At 40.9% G+C, this 24,845-nt stretch overlaps 1 protein-coding gene and 1 pseudogene across 1 annotated transcript; one reads left to right on the forward strand and one right to left on the reverse strand.

Annotated features, from left to right (window-relative positions):
- The first annotated feature begins 6,898 nt into the window (after positions 1-6,898).
- LOC133892190 (phospholipase D delta-like) lies at positions 6,899-12,178 on the forward strand (annotated as a pseudogene).
- A 1,494-nt stretch (positions 12,179-13,672) lies between these two features.
- Positions 13,673-20,450, reverse strand: LOC133892672 (uncharacterized). Its single transcript, XM_062333570.1, has 10 exons — positions 20,176-20,450; positions 19,979-20,044; positions 15,469-15,549; positions 15,342-15,395; positions 14,789-14,857; positions 14,580-14,642; positions 14,388-14,470; positions 14,240-14,305; positions 14,047-14,159; positions 13,673-13,960 (listed from the first exon to the last, which is right to left on the reverse strand). Exons 1-9 carry the CDS (start codon positions 20,392-20,394, stop codon positions 14,129-14,131), a joined length of 732 nt encoding a protein of 243 aa, XP_062189554.1. The 5' UTR covers positions 20,395-20,450; the 3' UTR covers positions 13,673-13,960; positions 14,047-14,128.
- Positions 20,451-24,845: the final 4,395 nt, after the last annotated feature.

Genomic DNA, 24,845 nt, shown 5'->3' on the forward strand with positions numbered 1-24,845 from the left:
GCGTCGAAAAATATTCTGGCATTGAATGCAATGAGACGTCATCGTAAGAGATCGTAGCTCTAAGTTGTATTCGGAACTGATATCATGCAAGTCGGAGACTCACCAAACACCTCTTTGTTTGATGGCTGGTAGATGCTTGGTTTATCATGAATCATTATGTGACCAAACCCATTGTACAACGTCCGAAGACTGAATCACGGCTGCCCCTTGACCCAGAGGTCTTTTAACCCCCGGGTGGTGAGTTTTTGTTACCTCAGGTCAACCACCTTAGTTTCCAAACCTGGTCATGGAGTGTTCGTCATCATCCAACTCATGAGAAGTTAGGGTTAGGGTTTCATCACCATCAAGTCCTCTGCCTTCATCACCACAATCTCCCCCTCCAACACCATCACCTTCCCCAGCCGAATCCAACTCCATAGTGGAGGTTTTTAACATCTCTTCCAATGAGGAGATGGAAGAGGAAGTGGCCACCAATTCCATCGCCATAGAGGTCGATCAATATGGCGAGGCCCTCGTCGCCGAGCGTTCGTCCCCAAGCCAGGAAGTCGTGAATTGGGATGCCCTAGAGGAAGAGGTACTAGAAGAGGAGGTGGCGGCTGAGGAGGAGGAGGCCAAGGCTTCCACTTTGTCCTCATCCCAAGGGACGATGATGATGACAACGATGACCAACAACAGAGTAGCCAACTACTACATCAGCTGCTCAGGGGGGACCTTAGTGTGAGAACCGTTCAAATTGTATTCAAATTAATCAAATCGGTGATTCATCTGATAAGATGAGTGCTAGAAGATGCGCATCTCTTGATATGTCATGTGCTAACCCACATCTCAAAGCCACAATCACAAACGTATATGATTAAAGATAATGCAATTCCGGTAGTCTTGGTATGTGTTTATACCCAAGATCGGAACGCATACCTATACAACAACCCTCATCACATCAAAATATAACAAAGAGCAAGTAGATTAAACATATTACACGTCTTTAAATTGATTACAAGTTTAACAATTTCAAAGCACTACTTGCTGAAATTTAAAAGATGAGAGCCAATTAACAAGTTCGAGCTCTCAACATATAACAATTTAAGTGTTAGACTAAGCAAAATATATCAAGTTTATAACCTAGCACATGAGCATTTCACGCAGCAGATATATCATCTAAAAACAGTAAAAGAATTGATGCCATATGCCATAGGTTGCCACCGCAACACCCTGAGTAGCAAATTACTAGTCTTGTCTATCACCGTCACTGGCAGACACGAAGTAGCCATAAACTAAATCATCATTACCTGTAAAACTTCAACAATAGCATCATGAGGACGAATGTACTTACAAGTCTTACTCTATATGGGTACATATAATAACCCGACTCTAAGGATTATGAAATTTAGAATGGGTAGCAAGAAGTAAGCCACAAGTTAAGTTGCATTTAAGTGAAAAGCATTTCGAAAGGCATGTAGTGTGAGCATCTAACATAATCAACAATAGCCTATTCTCATATGACAATATATACATAAACATAGCCAACATGAGAACAAGTTCCTCTCAACATAGACATATGCAAACCATCTCCCAACATACAACTTACAACCACATATATCCAACACATCGGAAACTCTACAATTGATGCAGATGGACATTAAGCATGCTCATAACTAAGAGCATGGCAATTCGAATTGATCTTACACCCTACAGGGGAAACAACTTTACACACACGACACGAGTCCAACCTCTTGGCCCCTGTGACAACCTTTCTCTCACCCATCCCCGTCCGGTTGGCCCATATCCATAATGCCGTGTACCTAGCCCCCGAAGGGCATACACTAGGTCCCTCGTCCATTCATCTCATCACATGCACATACTCTTCCCACAAACACACACACCATGGAGTCATGTGCCAAACAAACGGTATGGAATGAAATAATCAGCTCATCCTTTTCCTATGCGGCTATGTTATAGTATGGAAAGTGCTTACACCAATGGCAAAGAAAGGACGATGCTTAATCGATCTAGGAGGGTCTATGACATCCAAGACTCCTTTCATGTGTCATCCTTACTACCCATCCAAATCTCGTCTCACTCTCACAAACTCAATAACCCTTCAAGATTAAATTTAATGAGACACAATTAAACCCTAAAGCTCGCAAATGATGGATGAACCACCACTCGACTTCTACCAGTGACATACCTTGCTAATCATAACATGTTCATTTTAAGTTGGACCATTATATGATATCACCACTGCTTCTATGCAGTCGTGTCGTCCTTACCCCTGTGTGGCCCGCCACTGGTTGGCGTCGCCTGTAGCGCCGCCCTACACCCCCCTCCCTTCGCACTCCTGCGTAGTATCCCGCATGCACCGCGCCACCTCCTGCAGTGCTACTCCGGCCTCCCCCACCATTGCCTCCCTCTTCCTCCCTTCTAATCTCCTCCTCACCGTCAGCAAGTACCCTCCCTCTAGCTTCCCTCTCTCTCTCCACCCGCCCCTCTCTTTCTCCCCTCTAGCCTCCTCTTCCTCCCCTCTGAAAGGATAATGATGTTGCTTAGAGGGGGTGAATAGGCGATTTTATAAAAAATTGTTCCATTTTATCATTAGTCTAAACTTGCAGCAGAAAATAAACTAACGGATTTTTCACAAGTGAAAATCCTAATTATGCTAAGCTGAACTAATGCACAATCACCATAAATAAGTGTAAGAGTTACAATTCTAGGGTGACAAAAACTATTTAAAACTAGTAAAAGATATATAAGAAAACTCTAGTTGAAAATCCTGAAAACGTTGTTCACTGGATACTCCGGGTTCAGAGCTGATTGTACAATATTCAAAGTATCCGGGTTAAATTCGAAACTTTCGGGTTCAGTAGAGAATGAACTTGAAACTGAAATTAAAGTATGCCTAAAGAGTTCTAGCTCAAACCAAATGAAGTCATGTGTTCTATGTGATGATTCTAAGTAGAGCAAGTAGATCGAGCAATATATATAAATGTTGAGCGAGCACTCAAGAATAAGGATACAAGAGAGGAGATATAAGATTTGTTTTCCGAAGTTCAAACACCTCCTCTAGAGGTTCCTATGTCTCTATTGAGGGGCTCGATCACACTTGGGCTTGGTCTCTCTGAACCCTTTTTCTCTTCAAGCTCAGTCACACTTAAGTTTGGATTTCTACCCTTGATTCTTTCCCTTCCAGAGGCAAAATCGAAGCCTTCATAAACTTCCTACGGCACACCACAACCTTATGTGCTCGCCAGCGATGTGTAGCCGCCTAGAAGCTTAGCTCCAAGAGTAACAGACGCTTCGTGAACTTCTTGCCAATGAATCGAGTGCTCAAGATGGGATTTAGCTCACTTACACTCAATCTTTCAATCTCTCAACCCAACTCACTTTTCTTCTCAAATTACACACTAGATTGGAGTGGGATGGAGTTCTTTTGGCTCTAGAAGGTTTTTCTTTCGTGCCCAAGCAGCTACAAACAAAGATGGAGGTGAGGGGTTATTTATACCCTTCCTCAAAAAACTAGCCGTTACATAGCTTTTTGTACTGACCCAGAGTATCCAGGTCAACCAGAGTATTCGGGTTGGCATTTGAACGCATAACCGAGAATCATCGCCAAAGTACAACTCGGAGGGTTCGAACAACTACTAGAATCTGGAGTATCCAGGTCAACCCGAAGTATCCGGGTGAAACACTTAGGCCCTAACAAACCACTCGGCTCAGAACTAAACTCAGAGACTCCGGCCAACCCGGAGTATCCGGGTCAGCCCGGAGTGTCCGAGTTCAGCATAGCTGACCCTGTAAAAATGACGATAACTTTTGATCTCAAAATCCAACATTTACAATTGTAGACTCTATGGAAAGCTTACTCAGAGTGCTATACATCCAAACTAAATTCATGACCTCAAACACAATGTATCAAACTGGGAACACTCCGAAACCTAATTCAGATGCTTTCACACTTTCCGCACCAGGCTGCTTAAGCTAACTCTCACTTTGGGTTGATTAGAAAACTCTTGAGCGCTAAGACACAATAATTAGCTCTACATTGCATCCCTCTTAATAGTGCGGCATACATATACTTAAATTCAAATGTAAAACTCGTTTGAACCAATTTGGACCTTTGAATACTTTCAAGTAGTGCTTCTTTCTTTCAAACCTTGAGGGTTGCCAACTTTCATATAATTATCACTCCATCTCTTCTTAATTCTTCATATGATTGATACGAGTTACCCATAGCTTCCTATGACCTCACACAGTTAATTGGCACAAAGTCTTCACTCGCTCTTCACCATCGCCTTGGTCCTTCGGCATCAAGCCATTTGCTTGCCTTTCATCATCAGATGGTCCATCGCAGCCGAGTCTTGCTTGTCCTTTACCGGATTACCATAGAAAACCATTTTGTATCCGACATCTTCAATAAATTCACTTTATCATATATATGGAGTCCAATCTTGTTCTTTACTCTTGGCATATTGGATTTCAATTTAATTTACACCTTCTTATGTGTTCTAACCTCAACTCACTCTTAAGCATAAACATACGGATTAGGCTATAAAACTCTATTGACAATAACATACATTTAGTTACTTAATCTCCACAAGTAACTTAGCATTCACGCTTATCACCAATCTTATATGAGCTTTTATTTCTTCTTATGACCATCACCAGAGCTCATTCATCTTGATGCATATGTCTCCTCCATACATCACCTATGAACAACTTATTAACAAACTCACAATATTGTTAGTTTATAGATATCATCATTAATTACCAAAATTATACATAAGGGTTAAATGCACTTTCGCCCTCTAGCCTCTCTTCCTCTCTATGAGCCGCACAGGGAAAAGCCCGGCCAACCTTATCCACATGCACCCCCTCCCTCTCTCACACTGCCTAGTGGGTCCCACCTCTCTGTGAGCTACAATCTAACCTCTCACAATCTAGATTGCAAATCAGCCCTAAGCTTTTAATCATTTAGCTTTTCATAATTCAGCTTTTTACAATCTGTAATTCAAAAGTTTTTCAAAATCCAAAGCTAAAAGAAACTGGCCCTAATCTGTTCTGATAATTGAATTTCGATGAAATACATTATTACCAAGGCATAGCTCTTGCACTTCCCTAGAGATCGTTGAAAAATATGCTCCCTTCTTTCACGACCATAGCCAACCATATTGCCGTTGCAAAACCAAGATGATGAAGTGTATCACATCCATTGCCTCAAGGACTTGATAGCAACTAGCTGTCTAAGATCTCGAGATCTTGTAAGTACAAGAAAGGTACTTAGTTACTTACACACTTTTAAGGTATCATTATTTTATAACTAATATAAATTTTGAGGATTTTTTTCTAAAAGAATGAATGACAATAATACACATTGGTTAATGTACTACCAAGAATGGCAACAATTTTCACTATTTGGCCCTTCGCACGAACTTTAGGTGCCATATAGGACGAGGTGTGAATGTGTATGCTTACAAGGAAAGAGACACAAGGGAATGATGTGTCATGACTCGATGCCACCAGTGTGAACACAATAACCGACGTAAGATGGATTGTTAGGAGGTTTATATTCTTCTTCCTTACTAAGTATCTTCTTCTCCCTCTTTCTCTTTTTATCCCTCGTATCTCTCATTTTTCTTCATAGAGTATCAACAGATAGATAGCTTAAACTTTCCAGTCCTCTGCTAGATCCGTCGCTGCTCGTATACCAAAGATCATAACCAACTACATGTGCCCCGTCGCTCCGTCCACTACCCGTTGGCTTTCCTAGCACGAGTGGTTTCGATAGATAGGAAAGACAACTCTATCTAAAAATATAAACATACGAATTATCTCCTTCATCTATTTATCCGATATGATATCTATCTACCTATTAATTTTATCACTACTTTATAATTTTTTATTTACCTATTTAATACAAATATACCGTTTGGATCCAAAGCGCCCATGCAATTTTCCACTCCCCCGACCGGTCTACGCCACGCGTGTTCCGCCGGCCCCTTCGTCGCTCGTTGCCCCGCCAACTCCGCGCCGCACGCAGATGGCCAACTGGCGCATTAATCAGTTCGCCCATCCTCTCTCTTCCATTCTCTTCTCTCTCTCTCTCTCTCTCTCTTCTACGATTCGGTAATGTTTCTTTTCTCCTAGATTTAACTACTGCATATGAATTTGCAAACCCTATCGTTTAGATCAATTCGTTTTCTTTCTTCGGGTCAGTCTCTCTCTACCTGAACCCTGTGTAACAATGCGCTTCTTGGCCTTATAATTTGTGCAATTGCATAATCAGACACCCACTTTAGCCTCAAATGCTAAATATATTGATTTGATTGCTTTGCTTCTTATGATTGGGGAATCAGATTCATGCTAAATGGATTGTGTGATACAAAAAATTGGACGTGTAAAAGTTGATTGCAAAATGTCAATTGGATTCAGTCGGTTAAGTGGGAGTAGGGAGTAATTAGACAAACGTATGGAATTATGAATTTGAGAGGCTTACACTAACAAAAACTAAAGTGGTAATTAAATGGGAGTAGGGAGTAATTAGACAAACATATAAAATTATGAATTTTTTTACACCGGAGCTCTTTTTACCGGGGTCTTCATTGGAGGCCAACAGGGGTTGGCGATGCCGAGGGATCGAACCCGATGGGCTAGGCTCTACCACTGAGCTTTACCACTAGGCTCCTTGCCTGTTCATATGGAATTTGAGAGGCTTACACTAACAAAAACTAAAGTGGGGGACGGAGGACCAATAAAATAAGATTAGACAAATGAGAGTAGGTTCAGTCTGTTAAATGGGAGTAGGGAGTAATTAGACAAACGTATGGAATTATGAATTTTAGAGGCTTACACTAACAAAAACTAAAGTGGGGGACGGAGGACCAATAAAATCAGATTAAATATGGTGAATCCACTTGTTTCGATTTTGATACCCGATAGGAATTTGTATCTTATGTTATTTAGTCATTCCTAAACTCCTGTTGGTTCTTGCGTCAAAACTAGACAACTGATATTGAATACTGTTGTGCAACCAAGGGATTCGGGGTCCCTATGGCAAACATTGTAGAATGTCTCCTATCTTCGTTTTTCTTGCAGTTTATGAATGCGTCTTCTCAAAGTAGAGTGTACTCTGCAGGTTTCGTGCTTGGGTAACCTATAAAGGTCTCAGCACCTTCAATGTCATTTGGTTTGCAAAGGATGTGCTTTCCAGGATAATGACAGTTTAGCTTCTGGTTCATCTTATTGTCTGGTGGATTCTTCTCATACCGTGATACCATGGGGAAACACTCAGCTGAATCTGGGGTTAGTATGCTCTTGCATGGAGACTTGGACATACAGATAACTGAAGCAAAATGTCTTCCCAATATGGATCTCATGACTGAAAGGATGCGAAAATGCTTCACTGGGTATGGAGCTTGCAGCACTGAATGTGGGAATTCTGATCCACACCCAGACGTGAGGAAGATCATCACTGGTGATCCGTATGTTTCAGTTTGCCTCTCAGGAGCAACAGTGGCGCAAACTCGAGTCATTGCAAACTCGGAGAACCCTAAATGGGATGAACACTTCTTTGTTCAAGTTGCTCATTCAGTTAGCAGAGTTGAGTTTCATGTAAAGGACAATGATGTTTTTGGGGCAGAGCTTATCGGTGTGGCTTCAATACCTGTTGAACACATAACACCAGGGGATATGGTCAGTGGCTGGTTTCCAATTGCTGGTCAGTACAGTAATCCTATGAAGCCATCTCCTGAATTGCATTTATCTATCCAGTATAAGCCAATTGAGCAGAATCCATTATACAAGGATGGAGTAGGTGCTGATGTGATGGTCATCAGAGTGTTGGCGTTCCAAATGCTTATTTTCCTCTTAGGAAGGGTGGTATGGTCACTCTGTATCAAGATGCTCATGTTCCTGACGATTTCCGACCTAAAATTGAAATTGATGGTGGGAGGATATATGAACAAAACAAATGCTGGGAAGACATTTGCCATGCAATTGTTGAGGCTCATCACCTTATTTACATAATCGGTTGGTCTTTGTATCACCCTGTCAAGCTTGTAAGGGAATCAGCAAAACCAGTGCCCAATGGAAACCCACCAACCATTGGGGAACTTTTGAAGAACAAGGTTCAAGAGGGTGTCCGTGTAATTGTGTTGCTTTGGGATGACAAGACATCACATGACAAATTTCTCTTGAAAACGGTAGGCCTTATTCTGCTTTATCCACCCCCCCCCCCACCCCCAACACACACACAAAAGAAATGTATGTACCTGTCTGACGTTCTATTTTTGTTATAACGGTTAGCATGTAAATGGTTGTGCAAAGGTAGACATATACAAAGAAGAACTGAATAGTTCTCTTGTCTAATATCCTTACATGATAATGATGAGATGGTGGTGAAAGAGGGAGATAATAACTGAAAAGATAAATATAATTTTGTGAACTGTAATTCTGTTTCCTCTTAGTCGATGTTTCTGGTATCAGTGGTGTCACTTTAAACATAGATAAGATTGTTGACAAGATAAATATGAACCAAGCTTGTAAGCTTCAGATCTCATCTTGATAAGATTGTTGACAAGATAATTGTCAAAAAATCAAGTTTCAGTTGCTATTGTTGCTTTGGACTTGTCGGCTTGTTTGCTGCTTTCTTCAGAAAAGAGTAGTCTGATAGAAATGATGTAGGTGGAATGCAGGACGGACTCATGCATACACATGATGAAGAAGCTCGGAAATATTTCAGGCATTCAGGTGTACATTGTGTGTTGACTCCCCGCTATGCTAGCAACAAACTTAGCATTTTCAAGCAGCAGGTGTGGATGTTGTTTCTCCCTTTTGTTCACAGACTTGATACACTGAATTGCCACAGTGGTGATTTCGGCATATCAGGCACTCATCTTTATATTCTGTGTCAGTCGTTCCCTCCTACATATATTCTCTCTCTTAAGTCTTATATTATCCTTCCGAAAGGTCAAAGAACCTGCATGCCTACCAAAAAAAAAAAAAACATGCATTCTTTCATACATGAGGAGTCGTATGAATTTTGGCTTTGTACAGAAGATGCCCACAACAAGATTTCAGATTCCTTGCATTTAATTATATTCATGTCCATGTCTTTATTTGTTTTGGGAAAATGGTACAAATAGCGAGAAAGTTGGTGATTTTACTCACTCTTTCACTTGGGCAAATGATCAAATAGCATCGTGTATTATAGAATTCTTTGGAGAAAACCTTGGGCAGAGCAAAAACAGTATCTGTCGTACGCAACTACACGGACATAGGTAATCTGTGGACTTGATATACGAGCATGCTGCATCAATACTATTGATGTATCATTTTTACTGAATTTGACTAGTGAATATGCATAATGAAGTTACTGGTTGGGGAAGTTGCAATTCATCAAGACAACTTATTTTGTCACAACACTTACAATCTTACATCTGAGTTTCATAGAACCATATTTTGGTGTTTCTGAAGCGAGTTTTATTATGCAGGTCGTAGGAACTTTATTTACACACCATCAGAAATGTGTAATTGTGGACACCCAAGCCGCTGGAAACAATCGAAAAATAACAGCTTTTGTTGGTGGCCTAGACTTGTGTGATGGCAGATATGATACACCTGAACACAGGCTTTTCAAGGATCTTGATACTGTTTTCAAGGACGATTTCCACAACCCCACATTCCCTGTGAGCTCTCTACCATCCTATTTAGCTTTTCTCCCTAACTGCGCTGCTGATTCTCCAACAGATTATCAAAGCTTGAATCAACAAAGTGAGCATCATTTCAACCTTTTAAAATTTAGAGCATCCTTTTTTTTCCACAATTGCAGGTTAATAAGTATGGACCAAGACAGCCTTGGCATGATTTACATTGCAAAATTGAGGGTCCAGCTGCATATGACGTACTTACGAACTTCGAACAGAGATGGAGAAAATCTGCAAAATGGAAAGTCAGTGTTAGAAGAGCTGTAAGCTGGCATCATGATACCTTGGTAAAAATAAACAGGATGTCCTGGATTGTTTCACCTTCGGCAGATGAATTAAATGCACATGTTTGCGACGAAAAGAATCCAGAGAACTGGCATGTACAGGTATGATGAGTTATGCATATTTGACATTAAAGATCTACAACCTTTGTTCAGTTACTACATTAAGTCTTAAATGCTTTCTTTACTCTTCTTTGGCTAGGTTTTCCGGTCTATTGATTCAGGATCTGTAAAGGGATTTCCAAAACTTGTTCAAGAGGCTGAATCACAGGTATGTCCATTTCACAAGTTGAAATAGCTATAGGAATGTGATTCTTTACATGGAAACTGGCTGGAATTTAACTTTAAAACTAAACTGCAAGCTTTTCTGTCTGAAGGGGTTTATCCTTGCAGTGAGATTCCCTTTTACCCTTTGTTATGCAGAATCTTGTCTGTGCAAAGAATCTGCAGATAGACAAGAGCATACACAATGCATATGTAAAAGCCATCAGATCTGCACAGCACTTTATCTACATTGAAAATCAGTATTTTATTGGATCTTCATACTACTGGTCTTCACATAGAAGTGCAGGTAACGAGTTGATTATTAGTTGCATCAGTTGCTTTTGTTTTATTCTTGACTTCTTTCTTTTTTTTTTCCTTCACCCTCCCATTTCACAAACTAGATATTTTCATCGCCATTCCCTCCACATAAGGACTTACCTTGCTTCACAGTTTCAACTACAATAAGCATGGTTTAGTTTCAGATCTATTATATTACGCAACTAGCAAGCTTGTTTTAGCATTTCTGAATATTCATTGAGGACTGGTCGAACTTTTACTTGGAACAGAACGCAGATATGACTAGTTTGATCGGAAAAGGTGATGAAAGACACCACTAATATGTATTATGCACTGTCTGATGTATTTTCATAAGTCAAGGGTAAGGCCTGTCCAGCTTATGATTTGAATACACTTATGGGAACAGGTGCGGAGAACCTAATACCAATTGAATTGGCCATAAAGATTGCACGAAAGATTAAAGCAAGGGAGCGATTCACAGCTTACATTGTTATACCAATGTGGCCTGAAGGCAATCCGACAACTGCTGCTATGCAGGAGATCCTCTATTGGCAGGTTTATTCCTCATCATCACCACAGTTCTGTCATGAGCTTAACACGTCAAAAAATTGCATATTCTCCTTGAGCTTGTGATGTTGAACTCATGATTTGTCATCACTGTTTTCCTTTTTTCTTGTTGTCTTGAATAATCTCTTCAAGGGACATACCATGTCTATGATGTACAAGATTGTAGCAGACGCTCTCCGAAAGGAGGGGCTACATGAAACCCATCCACAGGAGTACCTGAACTTCTACTGCCTCGGTAAGCGTGAAATGTCAGGTGATATCTCAGTGACAAGCCATTCGAATGAGAATTCCTCACTGGTAACTATATTTCATTGTTCAGTAAGTTGCTCAAAGATGTGCATTAGCTGTGATTTATAGGAAAAGACTATCTTACTTTCTTTTCTTCCAGCGGTTGGCCCAGAAGTTCAGGAGATTCATGATCTATGTGCACTCGAAAGGTATGATTGTCGATGATGAGTTCGTGCTCATCGGATCGGCCAACATCAACCAGAGGTCCATGGATGGTTCACGTGACACCGAGATCGCCATGGGCGCCTATCAGCCTCACTACAGCTGGGCAGGAAGCGTCCGCCCTCCACGAGGACAGGCACGCCTCTCCTTGATTCTCACCAATAAAAGCGTTGCACTATGACTAGAGCTGTAACTCATAAGTCATAACCATGCGCTGCATTGCTGTTCATCTTCAGGTGTACGGGTACAGGATGTCACTGTGGGCGGAGCACCTCGGCACGGTGGAGGAGTGCTTCAAGCGACCAGAGTCCATGGAGTGCGTCCGGCGGGTGAACCAGATGGCGGACGAGAACTGGGCGTGCTACGTCTCGCCGCAGATAGCAGAGATGAGAGGGCACCTCATGAGGTACCCTGTCAGGGTCGACTGGGACGGGAGGGTGGGGCCACTGCACGGGCACGAGAGCTTCCCGGACGTTGGCGGCAAGATTCTCGGCACTCACTCCTCTCTCCCCAATGCACTGACGACATGACATGGCTGGCTGGAGCTTGAAGAGGCTCAAAGGTGGCGCAGGGAGTTGAACCTGCTCGTTAGAATCTATTGAAGTGGCGCAACATGTGCTTGGTACTGCGGAAAGTTTAATCATCCGGGTTTTAACATTAAGCTTGTATGTATGTAAATATGATGAAAGAGCGTGATACGATCTTGCATCATGCTATGTCCTTTGGGCATTGCAATTTGGTTGGGGCTCAATGCTGTGTTTGTTTGATATGTCGATTTCAATCGTTGCAGTAACATTACTCTAAGCTAGGTAACCGGACTGCTTCAAGGAGATTGATAAAACTCCACGGTCGGTCCTGTGGCAAGTAAGTCAGGAAAAAATGAGATATCACCCAGTCAAGTGGGACACTGTTTGCCAAAGGATTGAGCAGGCCTTGGTATCCAGAATATATCTAATGGTTGTTTAAAAGCATGCAGGGAGATAGCATCTGGAAAGATCTGATTGAGGCTAAATACCTTCGGCGATGATCCTTTTTTCCGTATTAAAAAACAGAGCTACTGATTCTCTATGTTGATGAGACATTCTTAAATTCAGATCTGTTATCTATGAAGGATGTGCCTGGAAGTTATGCTATCTATTTGAATCCTGAGGTTTCAGTTTGAGATGTGTTGCAAAGACAGGTGCTCTGCAATTCAGAGCGTCACTTAATGATCTTCAAGAGCAACAAATTCAGCGGTTTATGGGAATAATGTTTCACAGCATTCTCTTGCTTGGCAATATATTGTTAGATCCATGTACGAAAATTTGCAGGTTGGACCGAACACTGCGGTCATGAAGAGATTGTGGAAATTAAAGGCGCATGCGAAGATAGTTTCTTTCTTTGGATGGTTTGTAAGAAGTCGATTATAAGATGAGAGATTACCTCTAGCGGTGGGGCGGGTTTGGCACTAATGCTTGCTCATTCTTTTAAAAGGAAGAATACATTGATCATCTGTTCTTGGCATGTTTCATCTGGAGCATCATTGGTAGTTGTTTCAAAAGGAAAACTAAACCCAGGAATCTGTCAGAATACTTCATTGCTCAGAGAAACATCTTCCTGGGAAGATATCAGATCGCCTGAATGGTTTTGCTGCGACTGGTTGGGCCATGTGGATAACAAAAAATGACATTACATTTTTGCTGTTCGGAAATTACTAATCCCTCAGTCATCATTCAATGTGATCTTCTATTACATACTGGGCAGGTCTACAATCATAAGAGGTGGTTGTTGCCCTGTCGCTAGACTTCTATTCGGAGTTCTATGTAAACAGTCTGGTAGTATTGCAGTGCCAGTCCGTGTGTAGAAAACTACGAGGCTATGCCATGTTATATACTATATTGTTTCAACAAAACTGTCAGTCTAACACATAAAGGTCTCCGGTTCAAGTCCGGGCGACGCCATTTTTGTTTTATTTTTTATCCTTATCTTTTACTTACTTTCTAATAATTTACTCATTCCAACAGTATTTCTATCCATTTCACAAGTTTACAGGTAGCATAGTATATTTTTGCAATCCTCAGCTTCTGCAATTAATTCACCGAGCTTCAACCATGGGCAATACGTACACACCAGTAGAAATAACGGGTAATCTGACTGCCTTTTGGATCAACACAGTAAGGACAACGTTTTGGTGCTATCACTTGGACAAAGATACTTCTTACAAGCACAACACTTCTCTTTTTTAATTTGTTTTAAACGAAACAAACAGAGCACTTCTGTTATTTACATACTTCTTTATTTCACACTATTGCTCTGGTACACAAACAAACACTGTCGATGGTGCATTCACGCATTTCTCCCTCAGAATTCTGATACCGGGTAGTCTAGAATAACTTGACGTCAGCTCCAGCCTCCAGCACACCTCCGCTGCATCATGCGCCAACAAAAATGTAATCAAATCATCAATCTATTTGCCTTCCATTCCAATGTTTGAACAATTGAGCAGAGCTCACCTCAATCACATGTTCATCTTTAATTTGTGAAAAAACAAAAAAATCTTCTAATTTTTTCCAACGGCGCAACGCTAAGAGCTCTTCATGGGTGCCATTTGATGCTGCAGCCAACACTATAGGAACAAAAAAGAAAATGTTGGGAAACAAACTAGTGAAACGAAAGAGAATCGAATTCTAGAGTAGCTGGAGATACCTTGGCTTTTGCACAAATGGCAATTCTTGGCCACTAAGCGTGCAGTCGATCGCGCGGCTTAAATCCCTACATAATTGGGAATGAAAATGAGCACAAGGGGTAACTGGAAAGTGTTGTGTGTGTAATAATATCACATCATGAAAAGTACCTTCCAGTTACTGGCACACTGTTACTGGGTCTTGAATCATCGAACTGTCCATGGTAGAAGAGTTCAAAAGGCCTTCGCCCATCCTGTTGTCCGAAGGAATTGGTCAGTGTTTACCGGTTGCAAATATAATAGAGCCAGCAGAATTAATATAACGAATTCATAATTGATGGACATAGGAATCGATGGTGTTACTTTTTTGAACAAGTAAAACTCTGGTGTGCAGACTGCTCCGAAAGCCTTAGCAACTTCTTGAGACTGCAAGGTGCATTAGCAGCAAAGAAAAGTAAAATAGATCAGTTTAGTGGAAGAAGTTCATGATGAAACTTGAAAGCATAGCAATCGAACTGAAAAACTGCATCAGGACAGCTAAATCTTCGAATTGGAGGACAGTGCAGTCACACCTCATCATAAAGATATGGGAAAGGATATTTAAACAATTTTGCTTCCTCAGCAATGCGTTCTGGGCCATCCTGCAGAATCAAAAAGTTCAATTTTTTGTTCAAACCAGAAAACCTGAAAAACTGCATGGACCATAGAAAACATATGTCCTAACACAGTAGTATCAGAACACTCAAGTAGAATAGATGAACAGAAAATGAAGCATCTCCCAAACTAAGCGGATACTTCAGTAATTTCTTATTAATGAAATTGTCAAAGTCTTGCATTCAAGATCATGAGAATAAAAAAACGACCTATGTTTCGTGTGTCATAAGAGGACATGTTTATTGACCACCTTTCTTCCACGTAACTAGGATTCATTAATTGACATCGCAAAATAGAAGGGATTCAATTAATTGACGCTCTATAGAAGATGTCATCATAAATATTTAGAAAAAATCAAAACAAAATATGGGATTTTGTGGAACCTTATGTTTTGACAAAGATAAAGTCCTGGCTACTTCTGAAACAAAAGAAGTAAGAAAAGAAAGACATTGGTAGGTTGTAACTCAAAACCTGGGGATGTGTCCTGATCGAGTTCGAGGATATGGCGACGGCACCAAGTCCTTTCTGCATCGTATCTAGAAGTCATCACAAATGTAAGCAATAGAGAATGTTATGGCTGTTCTTTAAAAGCTCTTACCTCCATGTAGAATGAGGTGAGCTTTGCAATATCCTTTTTCAGATGTTTTACAAATGGACAGTGATTGCATATGAACATAACCTGAAATGGAAGAAAGTCATATTTACAATAGATTCATAATGTAAGCAGATGGCAAGAGCTGACAGCAATTGTTTGAAGTGTTTAAGAAACATGCTGACATCAATGGCACTGAGAAAATATCTAGAGACTTAAAGAGATTTTTTGGAATAGTAGAGACCTAAGAGATTTGGCTAAGTACAGATTTCTGTCAGATACTTCAAAAGGAGAGCATTTATATTTCATTGCAATTCTTGAAACTAATAGAAAGCATTTTGCGGACGAATGTCTTGATGCTTTTTGTAGGGGGAGAGATTTTCTTTGGCATTGGACAGAACCTTATGGTAGATTAGGAGGTATTCTGCTAGGTGTTAATCTGGATGTCTTTGATATTGGAAGTTTGTCTTTTGGTGACTTTTACATCAAGTTCATACTAAGAAATAAAGTTGATAGCTTCCGGTGGGTTTTGGTGGCCATTTACGGTGCAGCTCAACCAGAATACAAGGAGAGCTTTTTGACTGAGTTAGTGCACTCTTGTAGTATAGAAAAGTTACCAATGTTAGTGGGTGGGGATTTTAATATCATCAGAAACCCTTCTGAAATAAACAATGACAAATTTGATAGTAGATACCCTTTCTTATTCAATGCGATAATAAATGCTTTGGATTTGAGGGAGTTTGAGCTATCTGGTCGAAAATTCACTTGGGCGAATGATAGACAAGTTCCCACATATGAGAAGCTTGATCGCATTTTAACTAGTACAGAATGGGAGCAAAAATTCCCTTTAACAACGGTGCAAGCGCTAACGAGAGAAATCTCAGATCACATGCCTCTTTTGTTAAACACAGGGGAACCTGTTTATAGTAGCAATCAGTTGTTGTTCAAATTTGAATTAAGCTGGTTAACTATAGAAGGTTTTTATGATACGGTTGCAGAGGTGTGGAGAAACGAAAATAAAGGTTCAACACCTTTAGAGAGGTGGCAATCTAAGATTAGAAAATTAAGACAGTATTTGAGAGGATGGTCGATAAATCATTAAGGTACATATAGAAAGGAAAAGAAAGAGTTATTGCAAAAGATTGATGTCTTAGACAAGAAAGCAGAAACTTCACCGTTGTTACCGCAAGAGTTGGATCTTAAAAATTGTTTGAAACCTAGACTAGTTCAACTGCTGAGGGAAGAAGAGATTAAATGGCTCCAACGTTCTAAATTTGATAAGTTGCTGGAAGGGGATGATAATACTAAGTTTTTCCATTTGGTAGCGAATGGACGACATAGGAAAACTAAAATTTTTAAATTAGAACAAGAGGAGGGGGTTATAGAGGGCACAGAAAACTTGAAGAAATACATTACCAAATATTATCATGTTAGCAATAAGCCTTGATGTGTGTAGATTTTCAGCTAGTAGATTAGGGAGAATAATAGCCAATTAAAGCAGTAATTGCTGTAGTTATTAGTTGTTTGAACAGGAATTTCCAACTAGCAAATTAGGGAGAATAATAGCCAATTAAAGCAGTAATTATTGTAGTTATTAGCTGTTTAAACCAGGCCATATTGTAGTGGTCAGCAGTGTATAAATAGAGAAGAAAACAGAGAATGCAGCAAGCAATTGCAGCACCAAAAATACCACTGCTAGTGTACGTGTGCCTTGGGTGAGTTCCTGGGCTACTTGTGAGGCTATAGGCCTTTCATATCAAAGTTTGTTTGGTCCATCTGAGGAGAATCATTTCTCCATGGATGAAACACGCCGAGATGATATACCTCAAGTTTCTGATGTCGAAAACGATATGTTATCTGCACCTTTCTCCGAAAAGGAAGTTAAAGAAGCAACCTTTCGGATGGATCATAACAAATCACCAGGCCCAGATGGATTCCCTATAGAGTTTTATCAAACTTTCTGGGAAATCCTTAAGGGAGATTTGATAGCTTTATTAAGTGAGTTTCATTCGGGTGATTTGCCTCTGTTTAGTTTAAACTTCAGAATTATTACTCTTCTTCCCAAATGAAAGGAGTCCATTCAAATTCAGCAGCATAGGCCCATTTATCTTTTGAATGTTAGTTTTAAGATTTTCACCAAAGTCTTGACAGATAAAATTACTCTGGTGGCACAAAAAGTAATTAGACCATCCCAGACGGCCTTTTTACCAGGACGATATATTATGGAAGGTGGTGTTGATTTACATGAAACTATTCATAAGATGCATAGGAAGAAGTTAGATGGAGTTATTCTCAAATTAGTTTTTGAGAAAGCTTATGACAAGGTAAAATGGACTTTTCTACAACAAACTCTACGTATGAAAGGTTTCTCTCCAAAATGGAGAGAGTGGATAGATAAAGTTGTACGCGGTGGTAGTGTAGGTATCAAAGTTAACGATGATATAGGACACTACTTCTAGACTCACAAAGGTCTTCGGCAAGGGGATCCCCTTTCTCCAATCTTGTTCAATATGGTTGTGGACATGTTGGCCATTCTCATTGAACGAGCTAAAGAGGACGGGCAAGTCACTGGAGTTATTCCGAACCTTGTTGAAAATAGGTTATCAATCTTGCAATACGCTGATGATACAATTATCTTTATGGATCATAATCTAAAGCAAGCAAAGAACATGAAACTGTTGCTTTGTTCTTTTGAGCAGTTATCAGGCTTGAAAATTAATTTCCATAAGAGCGAGATGTTTTGTTATGGTAAAGCTAAAGATTGTTCGGCCAATTATTCACAAATCTTTGGCTGCGAGTCTGGATTGTTTTGTTTAGATACTTGGGTATTCCTATGCACCACAAAAAGCTTTTGAATAGAGATTGGAAGGAAATTGAGGAGAGATTTTAGAGAAAATTGAGCTGTTGGCAAGGGAAGTACCTTTCTTACGGGGGTCGGTTAGTTCTTATAAATTCGGTGTTAAGTAGCCTCGCCATGTTTATGCTTTCCTTCTTTCAAGTGACTAAAGGAATCCTAAAGAAATTAGATTATTATCGGTCTCGTTTCTTTTGGCAATGTGATGGGCACAAGAAGAAGTATAGACTTGCGAAATGAAGCATTCTCTGCACACCTAAGGACCAAGGAGGTATGGGTATCCTCAACTTAGAGTTGCAGAATAAGTGTTGGCTTAGCAAGTGGTTGTTTAAATTGATAAACGAAGATGGGGTATGGCAAAATCTCTTAAGAAAGAAATATCTGAGAAATAAAACTGTCGTAGAGGTAGAGCATAAGCCGGGGGATTCGCAGTTTTGGACTGGCCTAATGGCAGTTAAACAAGACTTCTTAAGGCTAGGCTCTTTTATTTTACAAGATGGGTCTTAGATAAGATTTTAGGAAGATGTATGGTTAGGACAAGATAGTCTAAAGCAGCAATATCCTTCGTTATTTTGCATTGCAAATAGGAGGAATGTTACAGTAGAGCAAGTTTTTAGAACACGACCCCTAAATATCTGTTTTCGAAGAGCACTAGTAGGAGATAATTTCATAGTGTGGAATGAGTTGATCTTTAAGTTAACTTTCGTTCGTTTCAATGATAATCGTGAACTGTTTCAATGGTCTCTACATCAACATGGACGTTTCTCAATCCAGTCTATGTATAGAGCGTTGATTAGTGAACATGTTCTCCCTTCTAACACACCCATTTGGAAGTTGAAGTTACCCTTAAAGATCAAAGTGTTCATGTGGTTGCTTTTTAATGAAAAAATTCTAACCAAAGATAATTTGACAAAGAGGTGGTGGAATGGTAGTACTAAGTGTTGCTATTGTAGCAAGGAAGAAACAATACAACATCTATTTTTCGACTGTTATGTTGCTAAATTGATATGACGGGTGGTTCTTGTTACTTTTGGCATTAATCCACCAACTAGTGTCTCCAACATGTTTGGGACCTGGTTTAAAGGGTTAAATCAACAACTTAAATACCACTCTTTGGTTGGTGCTAGTGCTCTTTGCTGGACTTTATGGTTAAGTCGTAATGACATGGTCTTTAATAAGGTAAAAGCTCAATCTTTTATGCAGGTTCTTTTCAGAGGGACGTACTGGATACATTTCTGGTCCATGCTACAGAAGGTGGAGGAGAGACCTCGTTTCGCAGATGCATGTCGACGTTTGGAGACCACAGTGATGGAGATTTACGCACGACATGGATGATAATTTAGTAATAGACTTTGTGTTTAATCTCTGTTTTCCTATGTTGCGGTGTGAGAAGCATTTTGAGTTCCATCACGGATTGTCTTAGTGTGTGTGAGGGTTGTAATAATGAATGGCTGTATGCCAAAATCTTTGCAGAGGCCGGAATAATCTATTCCATTATTAAAAAAAAATCTAGAGACTTAAATCTAGGAAAGCATGCAACACAAAGTCAATAGCTCTTCAGTCAAGTCACAAGCTGTAATTAGATATATTTCAGAGATAATGTGAATGGCGCACTGGCGTGGTGGCTGTGTGTAAAAGACAAATTAAAAGGGAATCACTGACCAGCAGTGCAGGGTTGCCCACAAAGTCATCCAACGTCCAGAGCTTCCCGGTCAGTGGCTCCGGGAGCTGCGTGTCCACCACCAAGAAACCACAAGAGAAGCGCACAATCATCAATCAAAGCTCAAATCTTGATCAAGACATTAATTATCAAGCATTAGCAGTTCGCCCTGCCCAAGAGCTCGAGCCGACTGACTGACCTCGAACTGGGGCGCGCGGAAGCCGATGGCGACGCCGGTGGACTCCGTCCTGGCCATCCGCACCCGAAGCCGCCGCCTGCTCGCTGCCGACGACGAGGTGAGGGACCCATACGGGCGGCGGTGACGGGAGAGCGCGTGGAGGAGCAAGCGGGATGAGGGGGCGGCGGCTGGGGAGGTAGGGAGGAGGGAGGCCCGCGCTCCGGCGACGGCCAGGGACATGGTGCGCTCTGCTCTTGTGGCTGTGTGGCTGCGGGCTCTGTGGGTGAAAAAGGATAATGGGTATTCGAATTATTTAATATTTATATTTATTAAAATATAAATATAGATTTTTATATTTATTTTTATTTTTAAAATGGATTTGTTTTTGAGATTTAGATTCAAATGTAGATATTTGAATTATTTTGAATTCAGATATGGAAATGGATAATATTCGTATCCGCCAACTAGAAAAAAAAATTCGCTAAAGTTTTAGATATTTCAAAGGTGAATGAAATTTATATATTCTGTCCTAATTAAATTGGAATAAATTTTAGTCAAATTTGATCAAATTTTACTAGAAATTTAAATTTTTCCATGGATTTTTGAACGAAATTTCTAAAATTTCTGTGATTCCAATAATTCCAAATGTGAAGGAATTTTTTTATACCAAAATAAAATACTTATATTTAAAGGTGTAACATATTTGTATACAACCTGATCGAGTAGATATTTGAATGTGAATTTCGACTCGAACAATTCGATTTATATTTGAGAATATTCAGATTTATATTTATATTTATATTTATATTAAAATATAGACAGTAATTTGAAAAATAGACTATTCAATCTGTTTGTGACGAGGAAAATGGCTTCCGAGCCGTGATGGTGTTCGTTCACCTGCTGCTGCTATTAAGGGACTCTACTGTTTTAGTGAGAGCGAACGAGCCAAACAAATTTTTTTTGCAATGTAACCTAAGAATGAAAGAAAAATGGAAAACGACATGGTTTGGACCGTGGGTTAGTAAAAAAGTATGTTGGAGAGAAAATTGATTGGTTCCATTTATGTGAGCAATTTTCTAGCCGTTAGACTTTCCACTCACGTATGAGCGTGTGACATTAGAGGCATCTTGGAAACGTAAAAAAAATTAGCATAAAAGATTTTTATCTTGTGATATTAATGGTAACACGTTATCTCTAGTTCATGTTGGATCGGGCACATATGCTATTGCTCCCGGTCAGCACCGGTCACGACCCTTAAGTCACCTAGACCTAAGTAGGTTGAGCCACCAAGCCACAAAGGTAAGGCTCACTACAAGCCTCTTTTCCAATCACTTACCGCCGTTTCACTTTAGAGCTTGAACTACCAGGGTAAGGTTTTTTATCTGCGTACAAACTTCTTGCCGCCGCTCCACACGAAATTGGAGGTTTGGCAAGCTTGAGCCACCAAAGCTTACGATGATGGTGAGTCACCAAGACTCCAAGACACTGATGTACCACTTGGTATAAGGTAAGATCACTCATTGATCCCCTCTCTAGATAGCAATATCTAGCAACAACACTCTCTAGGCATAATAGCACTAATCACTCCCTAATCTTGTGCTAATTGATTTTGATGATAATTTTTAGTATTTTGATGGCTTAGATGTCTTATCAAGTGTATGTGAGTTTCTATGGACTCCAGTACCTTCAAATGACTGAGTGAGGGTGAGGGATATATATAGCCTCAACCCCACGAATTAGTTGTTGCTCCAACGGTCATAATTTTCCTGAACGCTGGATGATCCAGTGTGCACCACCTCCGAAAACCAGACCTTCCGGTTTGCATCGTCCACCCAAGACTAGTTGTTGCTATGCAAAATCCCCTGGTGAAGCCTCCGATACAAGCACCGGACCATCCGGTGTGTATAACTCTATCTTCCATTAAATCAAAGGAAATCTCTGGAAAAATACTCCAACGAAGCCTCCGGCAAGCACAACTTGTAGCGCCGAACCATCCTACGTGTAGAACACTTGAAATTGAACTTCTGGAATGCTTCGGCACACACAACTTCTTCAATCATTGGATTATTCAGCGTACACAAATGCTTGGAGACAAAAGCTCTGACATGTACAATTGCTTCATCGCCAGATCATCCGGTGTGTACATTTTTCCTAAGACTTATTCAATTCAATCTAATCTTTGTCTCTGCTTCGGTGCCTTCTTCATATGTTGCATCCATAGGACCTATTAAAACATATACTTGACAAACATATTAGTCCAATTGACTATATTATCATTAAATCACCAAAATCACATACATACCCTAAACGGGCTATGTTTGCTATAATCTCCCCATTTTTGGTGATTGATGACAGTACAACTAAAGCAAGTGGTAAATAATAGATGATACAAATTGTAAAGAGCACAAGGCTTATCACTTTACTTGGATGCATAGTAAATACAACCAATGATAAAAAATTGTAAGTAAAAGATCTCATCTTTGTCATACCTTATTCTTACTTTCACTTTATCCTCTTTTTGTTGTGACTTCTATGGAGACAATTCTCCCTTTATCGACCCATGCAAGAGCTCCTTGCTTTACGCGCTTCTTGCCTTGATATCACTTATAATCCTTCCATGCGTGCTTCTTGCATCATTATTGTCCCTTTGTAACATATGCACTTTTTGTCAATTCATCCATTCATTTAAACTACATTTATGCTTAATATGTCTTAAACTTTCTATCATAACATATTATCTAGTTGTGCATATGTTACACACCTATAAGCGGCAGTCACAAGTGAGTCTCATTATATGTACGTATACATATAGGGGGGTTTAGACCATATTATGCGAGTTTTATTAATTGTGATCCATATGAATAGGCAATCCTAGACAAGGCAAATGTATTAGATGCAAAATATAAAGTATGAACAAAAATCTAGCTACCATTATCTCTTTTACTTTTGGATGGGGAATTTAGGTATATGATGATCAAGGTCTTCATTAATGCATCCAATCTTGTACACTTGGTCTCTTTGCTTGAGCCTTCACTTCATCTTGTGTGTCAAGTCTCCAAATGCCCTGACCCAACCTGTGGACTTTAAGTCTTCTTTGGAACCTAAACCGATTGGGGCCCCTTCATATTGGTGATGATTTTCTTGGGTACCCAAATAGATTAGTTCCACCTCCGATCATTTCGCTCAACCATGTGCGCTACCACTTTGTCATTGTCCTTATTTTTGAGCTTGTAGTGATTTCTCTTGATCTTGATCTTGTATTTATCTTCTATGTAGGGTAAAAAATAGTTCTCCAGGATAAGGCCATGTGACTCAGCTAGATCTTGGATATTTTGCACATAGCGGTAACTTGTACGCTATGCTACGCACAACCCTATAAATAAGGGGCCATGGTCATTTGAGAAAGAGGTCACACTCAACACAGCACGGAGGAGCACAATCACAAAGTCTTCCTGTGATACTCCCCCTAGCCTGGTCCATACTTTTAATATCAGTACATTTGTGATGTTCCTTCCTTTCAAACTTTGTCTCTAAGCTTGAGTCTCCTCCTTAGAAGAAACTCTCGCTGTACTTGCTAGGACAAGACGATCTCTTGCTCCAATAGCACACCGTCCATTGGGACTTGAACACAGAAGTGCTAAGAGAGGTAGGATGCCACCCAAGAAGAAGACCACCAAGGCCGTGGTGACAGCAACCGACCCCCCGGTCATGCCTGTGCGACAGTCCAGGTGACCAGACGCAGGCCGTGCCGATGCGCCGATGATAACCCTCCAACCGGGGGGAACGAGGGCCTTACGACCACCATTGACCTAGCCATGACCATAGCTACGGCCGACACCGAGGGGCTCCATACCCCAAAAACCCAGCAGCAATAGCAGCAGAAAGGCGGGGTCCCCGCTGCACCCCTAGGGGCCATGGCTGACGCCACCACTGAAAACACCATTCCATCCGATCGTCAATCACGCTTGTGGGTCGAGCAGCAGGCTACCCGTATGATCACCGCTGCCCCCGTGATGACCGGCGTTGTTCCAATCTAAGCTCTACGGGCCAATGAACTCTTTGACGCTAGGACCCCGCACGTTCGGCCTCCGGAGCCCCAGAGCCGACGTCGTGAGGATCCCCTGCAAGAGTACGACTCTCCCTGTAGGCCGACCTACAGATGACACCCTTCCCGGAGGGCTTTCGGACCCCAAAGCTACCTAAGTTCAAGGGCGATTCAAACCCTGATGAGTTCATTCGGTCCTACACCCTCGCCATAGAAGCTAGCAGGGGTGAACTAGCCACCATGGCTAAATGATTTCCTGTCGCCTTGGAAGGGGTGGCCATACGCTGGTTCTGGGCACTGGACCTTAGCGCTATACACACCTGGTCCCAACTCTGAGACCTATTCCGCAACAACTTCCAGGACACCTTCATCCCTATTCATACATGGCTTCGACCAGCTCTGAATCCCACGGAGCCAGCTCTCGCCAGGCCACAGACCCCTCCAGGGGTTCAACGAGGCCCCCCTCGACACCCTAGGCTAGATAGAACTCCCAATCATCTTCAACGAAGGCCCCGCAGCACGGATAGAAGTAATCACCTTTGACGTTGTGGACATGCCTTACGCCTACAATGCCATTCTGGGATGAGGAACCCTGAACAAATTCGGAGTCGTACACCATCACAATTACCTCTTCTTGAAAATGCCC

The sequence above is a fragment of the Phragmites australis genome, chromosome 15, assembly GCF_958298935.1.
Source record: "Phragmites australis chromosome 15, lpPhrAust1.1, whole genome shotgun sequence".
NCBI classification, from domain to species: domain Eukaryota; kingdom Viridiplantae; phylum Streptophyta; class Magnoliopsida; order Poales; family Poaceae; genus Phragmites; species Phragmites australis.